At 51.9% G+C, this 12,028-nt stretch overlaps 1 protein-coding gene across 1 annotated transcript in view; it reads right to left on the reverse strand.

Moving 5' to 3' along the window:
• Nucleotides 1–893: 893 nt before the first annotated feature.
• The window catches only part of Slc12a7 (solute carrier family 12 member 7), a 54,984-nt gene continuing 43,849 nt past the window's right edge, over nt 894–12,028 (reverse strand). The window contains exons 19-24 of the mRNA XM_057789813.1: nt 11,779–11,948; nt 11,540–11,671; nt 9,551–9,658; nt 7,119–7,297; nt 3,731–3,864; nt 894–2,674 (exon numbers count right to left, since the gene is read on the reverse strand). Of these exons, the coding sequence (XP_057645796.1) occupies nt 2,583–2,674; nt 3,731–3,864; nt 7,119–7,297; nt 9,551–9,658; nt 11,540–11,671; nt 11,779–11,948 (815 nt within the window). The 3' untranslated portion in view covers nt 894–2,582. The remainder of the gene's footprint in view (nt 2,675–3,730; nt 3,865–7,118; nt 7,298–9,550; nt 9,659–11,539; nt 11,672–11,778; nt 11,949–12,028) is intronic.

A 12,028-nucleotide genomic window follows, 5' to 3' on the forward strand; every position in this document is an offset into this window, starting at 1 on the left:
GGATAAACCTTTTGACTCTGGGTTCTAATCAAATGCTCTTTCTCAAATGTGATCTAGGGTTCTGCTGCCCTGAGCTGGCCATGTACTCTGTTCATACATCAAGGTCTCTTAACTTCCTTTTCCTAGCACATTCAGACACATGTAGGGTCCTTGATCCTTTAAACCTTTAGGGCTGCTCTGTCTCTTCAGGGCTCAGACCAGGGCTCACAGACACTCTGCTCCTGCCTGCTACCAAGACAAGTTCTGAAGGCAGGCAGTCCCGGTCATCCCCAGCTGGCTCTGGCACTGCCTAGAGGCCGCAGCTCTGGCATCCACCTTCGCCATGTGAACCGGCACAGCCCGGTCTATGACAGCGGAGTGTCAGCTGGTCTCTAAGCGGGTCTCCTAGGTCTGTGCATGTTGTCACATGTGTCAGAACCTCCTGTTCTTCTGCACGGATGCTCAGGTATGGATGCCATGATGAATGCCTGGGAGCAAGATACATCCTGGGTCACAAAAATAACCCTACTTAATCTGGGGAGTCCTAATGCCATTCCCATGGGTGCACAGTTCTGTATCCCAATGACTCAACACCCTTCTACTCATTACTCCATTTTCTGGGTTATAGCTCCACTTGTACTGTGATGATTCTGGGGCTCTCATCCTTAGACAAATTCTGTGTTGAGTCCCTACAATGGGCAATATTGAGCTTGCAGTTATTAACCTAACGAGCAGGCAGGAGGGTTCCCTTTAGTATTTTTGCAGTGCCTCTCTGATGCAGGAGGCTCAACCCTAACTCCGAGTCGGCCCCACAATGGACCTCTCTGAGGAGCTCTGGAAAGAAATGAGTCCCATCACTAAATTTTACAGTAAGCGAGACACATGAGGTTCTTCAAACACTTACATTTCGTAGAACTTTACTCTTCTACTAAAACAAAGTCATACAAAGACAAAAGCCTATAAAAAGGAAAACGTGAAACTGATTTGAATGGCCAGTTACCAGGAGCACAGAGTTTGCAAGAGAAAGGATGCAGGACACTCTGACGGGGGCTCTTGTGAGCAGTGACCCAGAACCTGGAAAGGCCTGCCACCTAGGGCGTTCCCAACTACTGGCAGAGGCACCTCACCTGCTCTGATCTGGCTATTTAGGGTGTGAACCAAAGTCAAAGCTGCGTCAAATCAGGAGTGGAAGCCACTATACTGATGGGGACACAAGCTTGGCAGTGGTTACTCTGGCCAGCTGACCTCCAGGTGCCTAACAAAGTCTGAGTGAACCTGTACAGGTGCACTCTTGGCCTCTACCCTAACGGGGACCTCCTGAATATGGATAGGATTGATTCTCTTGGGGGGAAGCCGGAGATGACCCAGGGCCTGGCAGCATGGAGTATCCACACAGAAGATATCTCTATCAAGCTTCCCCAGAGAGGGTTAAATAAATAAATATGCCATACAGAACACGAGGGACTGATCGCTGCTGTTGCCCACAGCCTTTGAACAGACCGTGACCTACAGAACAGAGTGTACAAGGGGACAGTGCAAATCATGTCAGGTTCTTGAAAGTACAGAGGTCCCTGTGGCCCCAGCTAAGTGGGGTTATCCACGGCAGGGGACAAGAGACTCGGCCAGAAAGACCCAGGGCCATGGCTGTTGCTGCTGGAGGTGTTGGGCCGGGGTGTGCTCTCCCCAGGAGGGTGGGACAGCATGTTGTATGTGCCAAGTGGTATGCTGCGCCCCCTCGTGGTTCACACTCTGGGAGGCTCTTGCTGTCATGGACTGTGTGCAGACTCCTCAGAGTTCCTGCTGTTTGCTCGTCACACTGTGGGGCTCTGTGGTCACCTGCTTGAGGGTCCCAGCTCAGTGCTTAGGAAATAGAGTGGCTGGGTTCCCGTGAGAGGAGGAAGCAGACTGGCTGCAGACATCCCTGGCTCTGCAGGAGCTCCTAGGGCATTAACCCAGATGGGAACACAGCTGGCAGGCACCACCCACCCAAAGGGTGACCCACTCCTACCCTGTAAACACTGTCTCACTTTCCAGGGGTACCCTGAGCCGTGCCTGAGGAGTGTGGGCAGAGAAAGAGGAGGTAAGAGTGGACAGTCCTCAGCTTGCTTACGGTACAGAAAGCACACCAGGGATACTCAAAGAAACAGAGGTGGCAGAAGCCAATGGGGAACAGCTCACTGACATTCTAGCCCCAGGGAACTATGCGTTTGTTCACATGTTCTGGACAGGGTAGAAATGTAACTGCCACAAAATACTGGACAGTCATCCACAGAAAAGTGATACTAGTATCTGGAGGCGAGGCCCTGCCTGTAGTGGGAAGAGCTGACCCCAGTGTCCTGGGTATACCTACCACTGCCCACAAGGACACAAGGAGCCACTCCTGTCAGAACAGCTCTAGGCACTGCCCCTGGAACATCTCCTGCTTGGAGGAAGCCTAGGGGTGTTATGTCTGTGGGAAGCCATGTGTGGCAGAGTGACCAGAATCACTGCGACATCTTGGTAGGGCAGTAGCCACCGGTCAGAGGCGTGCTGGTGGGCCCGAGCCTGGCCATAGGCTGCTAGCATAGTCCTGACCCCATCCAGGTGTGTCCAGGCTACAGGTGTTAGGAGTAGATGGTGATGACTTCCCGGCCGCCACCCCTGACCAGGAGGACCCTGTTCAGCCCTTCAGTCAAGACTTCAAGAAACTCCATGTCTGTGGTGATAGTTAAGGCCATACCAGTCTTAACTGGACACACAAGGTACTCCAGCAGTTCACACTACAGACAGCCCGAGAAACCAAGGCCAGTGGCAGATGGGCAGACCCCAAGATGGGCTAGGGAGCTCTAAGAAGAGATGAGGGGGTGGTGACAGGAAAGACCAGGAGGGAAACTGCCACCTCCAGAGAACAGAGATAGTCCTGGAGCTTCCAGTTACTAACCCCATTCCCATGACAACTGGGTCATGGGAAGCCTGGTGGTTGGGTGGTCTCTGACCAAGAAACCTGAGGAAATGTCTCCCTAATCTGCCACAATGGTCCCAAGTGGCTGCCTGACAAGACCCCGGAGATAGCTTGGCACTCGCAAAGCAAACTGTCAAGGCTGTGGCCAACAGGCTGAGCAGTAACACTTGTCCCCTTGATATGCCACTGGAGGAAACAGCCCAGGGAGCATGCTGAGAGGACACCCATCCAGACAGGGAGTCTCAGCACTGTCTCTGAGGACAGCTCTGCTTGTGGGAGGGAGGCCACTGAGACCAAGAGTGGGTAGGCTCAGTTTTTCCTGTGTGGGTTTACTGTTCTATTCAGGAAGGCTTACGGCAAGACAGCACTTGCTAGGCATTTGGGGAACCCAGTTTGTGTCCTATGAACCAGGCCTATCACCCAGGGACACACCAGATGGATTTGCCGCTGCCTCCCATCCTGGGATGGGGCTATGGCCCAGGTGGAATGCTTACTAGCATACTGGTGCTCAGTCCCGGCACCACAAGAAAGGGCCCTTCACTCTTCTCAGGAGCTGAGATGTAACATTGTTTCTCCAAATGCTAGAAGGACCCAGCCAGCCCTACCGTCTGCTCAGATTCTGTGGCACTTGCCTTCCTCTGTCTTATCCAAGGTCCCTAGGGTAAGCACAGTACACAACAGGCAGAAAAGCATGCTCTGGTACTGAGAGGCTCAGGGGGACCCCAGTGGAGCCTCCGAGAACAAGGGGATCCAGGTCTGACAGTAATACTGTTCACCACCACCCCAAGCAGGAAACACTGGAAAGGATACAGTTCTCATCCCCCTGACGATTTTTCGGAGGGCCTGGCATATTCAGCAGGACCAGCTGTGCATCCTGGGACTTGTTGAGAACAACACCATTGAGCTTCACAGCAGTGTGCATCCTCCTGACGTTGGACTGGTCCCTGGGAGAAGGGTGGTACAGCAAGCAGCACAGTGGGCTTAAGGCTTGCAGCCTACCTAGCCCTCCCATTTTGTTCATATATGCTAGGAAGGGCTCAGCAGATCATCTGAGGTCAGGTGTGGAGCAACTTAGCAGCAGAAAGCATTTGGCTCTAGATACTTCAGAACAGCGCATCACTAAACTGCTAAACTTCTAGGGACCACAAAGTAACGCAGGTAAACTACAATGCATTCAATCAGCTGCATTCGCGAAGCAGCCATCGGTACAGGCAGAGACAGGGTATGGGGCACAGCGGCTGTCTGGGCAGACGTGGGAACTGGCCTGCCTTTTAGGGCAGGGGCTACAACTACTGAATCCCTGGCATCCTCCTGACCCCACATCTGTTGAACTGAGTACACGGCACTCAGGTCTAGGGAGGTCTGCCAAAGTCACGACATCACCACCCAGGGACTGTCAGGGTCTGTGCTACAGCCGGGATTTAGCAGAGAACTGGGTTTGGGCTTAAGCACCCCTCTTTCCTGCCCCTAGCCAGTACAGATAATATTGCCAAGCTGTGACTAAGAACTAAGTTTCTACCACTGTGTGGGTTCAGATACTTGTCTGTAACCTCCGGAGCAAGCAGAGCATCACTGATCCCTACACATGTGCCCTGCTGCTATATGGGGCTCTGTACTCCTCAATGCCCCAGGTGCTAGAGATCACAGCCATGTAAGTCTGAGGATACCACAGAGGCTAGCCTTCATCCCCTCTCTAGAGGACTCTGTCAACCGAATGTAGAACCAATGTTTAGGAAGCTTCCTTGGGAAACTGCCATAGAGCACTTCCTGTCCCTATGAATCTGCATTTTTATCTGTTTTGGGACATCTGGCACATCCCTGGGCTCAGGGCATAGGGCAGACTCTGTGGCCAGCCTGCTCATCTGCCCATACAGTCTTGATTGAAGCCCTTCTGAGGAGAGGCATCTCTGCCTCAGATACAGGGACAGGCAGATGAAACTGCCATTTGAGGGTCATAGAGAGGTCCAGGATCACACCCACTGATCAACTCGACTCTAAGCCAAATATATCAGCTTGTAACTGCCATTCTTCCAGGAAGAAAACAGTCATGGGCCCTTTATCTTCTCTCTTCAGTTTAATTTGATAAAATTACAGGCCAGTCTCTGTGGCACCATCCAGGCCTCTCATTACAGTAACCCTGAATTCACTGCATGGGAAGGGCACAATTACTGTGTGTTTGGTCCAACAGCAGTTCCCAAACTGCATGAAATATAAGAGCCCAGGGGTGAGAGACTACGGCAGCCACATGGAAGCCGAATGTCAGTTCTGGGTCTGACCTGCTGGAGCTAGAGACACCAGAGGGTTTGGAAAAGGCCCTTGAGTTCTGGAAGCTACCTGAATCCCATCTCTGCTCCCAGTAACACAGCAGAGTTAATCAGTAGAATGTCTTGTTCAAATGAACTTTCTAGATAGTGTCCAGACCTGGGAGTTAAGTCTACACAGCAGTCTTGGCAGCAGGAGGTAAAGTCACATGTCCTTGGCACGCTGTCAGCAGAGCTGCCCAAGACCATCCAAAATAGAAAATACATGCATTCAAATGTCTACAGATGCTAAGAGGTGCATACCAACACACGCATGCAGGTGGGTACACCGGTGTGTGCACAAACACAAATGTACTCAGACCAGCACACATGCTCATCTGACTGGCAACACATGCATGAGCTTTAACTGGTGCACACATGTTCTAAGCAGGTGTACACATTTTCTAACTGGTACACACGTGCATTCTAACCAACACACATCCACAGCCATATAGATTCCAGGGACATTGTGAAAGAAAACACATCCCTTGCTAGACTAACCAGGAAATGGGCCTGATCTCTAGAACTTCTTCCTGACCCTGGCTGAGTAAGGCAACCCGAGATCCTGAAAGGTAAGTAATTACCTCACCCAGATTCCCTGTGTGTGACCAGGCATCTATATGTATGTAAAAGGACATGTGTGCAAGAGGTGTGGGATCAAACCCTGTTGCTATGTGATTATGTGTTTTAATAAACTATGGAGACGGGGAGCTTTTGGATTTCCAGAGAGCAGAAAGCCTGGGGTGTCTCAGCTTCCCGAGTTGGCCAAGCTTCAAGGTTCCCTCAGTGTTTGAGTAAATCAGGTAAAGTCATATAACTAAGGGCTCCTTACCAGTACTGTGCACACTACCTGTTTGTCAGGGACAACAACGCAGAATGACCAACGTTAGGCAGGACGGGGACAGGGACAACACAGATGAAAGGACCAGAGCGACTTCAGCCTATGTCTTCCTAGAATGCTCCCACCCACAGGTTTGGCAGCTGGACCCTCAGATCCCTGCCTCGGACTCCTGGCCCTGACGTCCAGTCCAAGAGCTCACACACAGGTAGTCTGATCACACAGAACTGATCCACATCCCCTTCTCGCTGGAGAGGAAGGAATGGGAGCCTCCTGGATGGACGGTGAGCTAAGGAAGCAATTTTGTCTTAACTGAGTAGATCGGGAGGGATGTGGGTGAAGCCGCTCACTGCTGCAGGAAGCACACACCTAGCCTCCTTCAGAGCAGCACAGAACCAGCCCTCCGACACTATCTTTGGCATTTCTTAGGGAACGACATCTGGGTGTGTGCCCTGAGCGACTCTGAGAGGAGGCAGTGAGGTCAAACAGGGTGCTCTACATGCACAGGGCTGTACACACGCACGCAGGCATGCAAGGCAACTCAGTCTACAAGGCTAAAAACGAAGGTGCACTTACAGGTTTCCCCACTCTCTACATGGAAGAGAACACAAAGAGAAGGGTTACTCCAGCAGAGGATTCCACACGATTGAGTTAATTCAAGTAATGGTGGCCATCCTAAGCTGGTAAAATGGCTGACCATGGTACATCGACGGATTCTCACCTCACAGGACCCCAAAGCCCTCTTTCCCTCCCTAGGAACTTGGAGCTTTAGAATCATCCCACCATGAAGAGCCGGTCAAAGGGGCCCCTAGCTTGCTTTCGGGCTTGGGGACTATGTCAATGGAACTTAACTAAACCTGTCATAATGGCATCCCCACAACTGTGACAGCCACAAGGACCTCAGTCTTAAGGTTCTCTCTACATTTCCAAGGGGAATAAGCCCCTCTCTCCAAGCAGAGGGAAGTCATCAGCAGCAGGAGAGTACAGTTCCCAGCCCAGTCCCCTCATGACCTGTGGTCTGCCCTTACTGTGCACTGGCCCAGCCCACACAGAAACTCACGGCTTGAGGCTGAAGAGGTCTTTGAAGCCTGATGCACTGGTGTCCTTGTTCCTGTGTTTCTCTGCGATGAGCTTCTCTTTTGTCCACGTCATCTGCACTTTGTCGGGCGTTAGTGGGGCTTGGGTTCTAGCAGCTGCTGTGGTATGGGATGCTGTGTTCCTGTCGTGAATCAGCTGGGCCTGGTGAGGGAACAGAAGACGTTTGGAATAGATGGTTGCTCTTGAAAGCTACCCTAGAGGGAACCTGACCAGCAAGACCAATAAACCAAGAGGACTCGTGTGTAACTGGCTAGGACCCCTCAACCACTGGACAGCAGCTCTACAGAGCCCAGAGCTGGCCTCACCCCACAACAGTCTCCCTATCTCTTGTACTACCAGATGGGCTTTTAGTTCCCTCCACCACCTCTTCTTACCTCATTTTTCTGCCTTAAAAGCTGAAAAAAGGATCTAGGACTCTGCTGAATTAAAGGAACACCAGTGCCATAGACTCCTTACGTGGTGTGGCCCCCGACCTCTCAGTCATCAACCCTGACCAACAGACACACTGTAGTGTACCTCTATAGTAGCTTCCATCTCAGGGAGGAGCTTGCTTCAACCCCTCTGGCTTCCCCTAGAGAAGCAGGGCCTGCCAGGCTCACAGAGGCTTTGGAGAGTCATACCAGGGTGGTGCCTGGTAGTCCTGGGAGGATGAACAAGCAGAGTGCTTGCCTAACAGCCCCATCCAAGGGCTTAGGCACCAAGGAAGTGGGGTGAATATTTAAAGATCTCTTTGAGACCAACCTGCGACTCTAGGTCAGAGGCAGAGATCTAGACAGTTCTTCCTCTTGTCTGGGCTATGACAGTCATCACTAATTCTCTGGATCCAGGCTGTCAACAGCCAGGGGCAAAATGGAACATGGTATCTGTCTCAGAGTCACAGCTAAGGCTCAGACAGTAGAGCGGGGACTTCTAAGACTTCACTGGGGACAAAAGACTCTAAGAGACCTTGCTCCAATAAACAAAGTCACCCACGTGGAAGCTAAGTGGGCCAACATGAAGCTAAAGATATAGCAATCCCCACATGGAAGGCCCTCATAACTAGGAATCGTAAATGTCCCCACATGACAAATCAGGGTCTCAAGGGGAGCCTGTGACAAGAGGCTTCATACTTGTCCTCTTCATACTTGACAATGTGAGGGAGTCACTGGCTGATGAGGACACATGCCCTCTGCAGGGTCCAGACAAGTAAGTCCAGCTGGGTGAGGAACTGCACCTGCCTGACCCTCACAGCCTTAGCCAGTATGGGCAAGGACTCACTGCCTGCTTACCTGCAGAGCCCCAGCCAGGGTGGATCAAAGTCCACCGGGGATCACTACTCATCCTGTGCCATTCAGACCTGTCTGTTCAGCAGGGGTCATCGGGGGCCTCCACGATAGAGACCTTGGGCTAACTCAACTACGTCTGAACTTCACGGTCCCTCAGTGCCCTCACCCCCACCATGGCCTTAACTTCCTCACAGCCTCCACAGGGAAGAAGAGTCTGTTGGTAACCCACCACAATAGTAGTGCAACCGAAGGTCCCCACCCACCCTGCTGAGCTGCTCCAAACAAGCTAGTGGCCTCTGTCCCACATGGAGGTACATCTCTGCTGAAGTCAGACTCCTGAATGTCATTCCCCTACCCCAAACCCTCCTTGATCTGAGTTTAGGAATTCTCAAGATTAAATTTGCCACTTAATCCAATATTTTTTGTTCGGGCTGAGGCCAAAACAGAGAGATTACCACTGGGACTCCCTGTAGTACACAGGGACGGTGACAGAAACGAAGCCCCCAAGTCTTCCCAGACAGTGTTGGAGCCAGCTGGCAGGCATCCATTGCTATAGACTCTTCCACAGATACAGAGGGCATCCCATCTGGGTCCTAGTTCTCCTGTCTCCTATGCCCCCAACTCGTGATCACCGCTCTGATCCTAGCTGTTAGTCACGTGATCCATGTGCTGACCATGGCCAATTCTCATGGACACTGAGGTCACAAAGTGGTGGGGGACAGAGGGTTCTTGTGCCCCTGTGACCACATCTTATCACTGATTCCATAGAGAATCATTCCCTCCATCCACTCTGCCACTGCAAAGTCACAGATAAGATTCTGGAGTTCATACAACAAAAGACCTATGGGCATAGCCTCAAGAGGTGGAGGTCATGCTCTTCACCATCTGTACCTTTCCTAGGTAAGAAGGGACCACAGAGATGCCAGCCCTCAGAGTCACACTGTGCTAACAGGCACAGGGGGCCATGCTTGCTCTTCTTCAACACGCAATGCCAAATGCCGTGGAACTATGTCAATCCAGAGCCACGTGTTGCTGGGTTGTCCTCTGCCCCTATCATCAGCACAGATCCCCACACTTGGGGTCAGATGGCGCTACCCCCTAGCTACTCTCTTCTCCTGGAAGCACATACCTCTCTCTCCCGCTCATTTTTCGACAGCTGCATCTGTTTCAGCATCTGTGACCTCTGCTCCATCATTAGTGTCTTCTCATAGGTGAATGCAGAAATGTCGTTTTCAACCTACAAAGTGTCAGGCCACAAAAGTAAACAATGTATACAAACAACATTGTTGCCAACCAGCGACCTAACCCCCTTTGTCAAGCAGAACTAAGCAAGCAGTGGCCACACATCCTAGACCTTGAGTGACACAGTGCCCCTAGAGTGACACAACGCTATCCCAGAGCAGCCCGGGAAGGTATGAGTATGTGTGACTACGGAGGGAAGCATGGAGAAATTACAGCCTACCTCATCCCTCCTGGGGACTCGGTAGCACTACCACACAGGCAATGCTGCTGCTGCATCTCATACTAACCAAGCACACAGCTGCTCGGGGTTCTGGGCACGGCATTCCTGGCTTGTGTGTGGGAGCTGTGGTCTCAAGGGACACACGCTCCCAAATAATGTGTCATTTCCTGTCTCAGACAAGTTGACCCCTCACAGAATTATTAAGTCCATAGGTAAACATACCAAACCAAGGGACAGCAGCATCTAAGCACTTGAGGATCTTGACTGTTGGGACTCAGAATAGCCCTGCCTGTTACACCCAAACACCCCAAAACTTACACTCAGGGTAGCCCCTTGTCAGCTGACTGGGTTTACCAGTTGTAGGTCATTGACTTCTGTATTCGGAAATGGAGGTTAACTCTAGAAACCAACTCCTGATGCAAGACTGAAACCGAGGGGTTGGGCAGCCTCATACATGTACACCACAGACACGTCCAGGTCAGGGCCTGGCTTCTGGTCTCCATGCCTAGCCCTGGTCTGCCCCACAGGACCTTGTCTCCTTCCATGGCTCTTTTCTGGGCAGCTTGTTACTAAGTCGAATGATGGCTTTTGACTGCTTACAATGCTGATTCTACGACTTCTAGGTGCAGCCAGACCGAGAGAGCCATCTCCAGAGGAGGCTGCAAGTAGAAGCCACAGAGAGAGTCTGCAACTCCAAATGGCTGAGAAACGTCTAAATGCGCCCAGAGCACAAAACCCAGTGATAGCCAACCTGCACTCTGACTTACAAAAAGCTCTTACAGAGGGAGGAGAATATAGCCCTGTACCACAAGGTTCCCTGGGAGCTGACAAGAAAATGCAGGAGGTCGTCAATAATGCACGGAGATGCCAGGCCTCATCCATGATTAAAGAGACATAGCCAGAGGCAGGCAGTTTGCAAGCTTTGCAGTCCTAGAGCTGGGACTTCTCCATGGGACCACGGAGGGTAGTGGCTCCCTCTACCTAACGTGGCACTCCACATGGCCGTGGAAAGGGAATGGGCCCTTCTGGAATACCCTTGACCAAACGGCCTCTCTGGGACTACTTCTACCAAATGTGACACCCTCCCAGTTCTACTCTAGGGACCAAGCTACACAGCCATGCACAGACCACAGGGTCAACGTGCACTGGGTGTCATCCATGATCAAATGGACGATCAGAGAGTAAGCCATCCAAGACCACACAACTGAGAACATGGCATTCAGAGAAAGCAGAAGGCAATGAGGAGCGAAGGGTACACGGTTCATCCCCATGGAGCTGCTCAGTTCATAGGGACAACCTTGGGTCCTCGGGCACAGCTGGAGCAGGCATCTTAGAATTCACTTCACTCCTCCGTCATTCAGACAGTGAATTGCATCTACTGTAACCCAATCACTTTATTCTACCTGTTGGCCCCACACTCGTGGCCCTATTTACCCACAGATGGACAAATCATTCTAGCCATCGAACTATGAACACGTGGACAAAACAAAGCCAACGGCTCCAGACCTTTGGGAAGGCCTCACCCCTAGGGACTGTACCCCACGGGCCTCGTCCACCAGAGCAGCTGTCAACTGAAGATAGAGACCACACAGTAACTCAGAGGAGCATGACATCCAGGTTCCCCTACCCACCGAGAGCATGCAGGTGGGTACGCACCATCTCCACCACCTCCACCTCGGCACTGATCCTGAGGTGGTAGAGGAACATCTGCAGGTCCTTCTTCATCTGGATGCTGTTGTCATCCACCTGGGCTACAGTGAAGATGCGCATCCGGCACTTTCGCCACACCTGGGGAAGGGAGGGGACATTTCTGCAGGAACTCAAGCAAGGCCATACCCTTCACGCCATGGTGTCCCTGTAGCCTAGCTGTGTCCCTGTGTCCCTGCGGCAGACACCTTGTGCTGGCGCAGCAGGAAGGGCAACAACATGAGCATGCCCCCGTCATGCACAATCCACCACACGTCAATGTTCCCGTCACTGAAGCGTTCTTGGTTCTGCGGGAACAAGTCAATGTTTTTGGCCACCAACAATGCCTGGTGTGCTGCTGTAGTGTCACGGACGGTGTCTGTGGAGAGAGGCATACATGGGTGAGATCTAGGGTGGTGGAGCTAGCTTCCCTACAGAGAGTGGGGAGACTGTCACGGG

This window comes from Chionomys nivalis, chromosome 15 (assembly GCF_950005125.1).
Source record: "Chionomys nivalis chromosome 15, mChiNiv1.1, whole genome shotgun sequence".
Lineage (NCBI taxonomy): Eukaryota > Metazoa > Chordata > Mammalia > Rodentia > Cricetidae > Chionomys > Chionomys nivalis.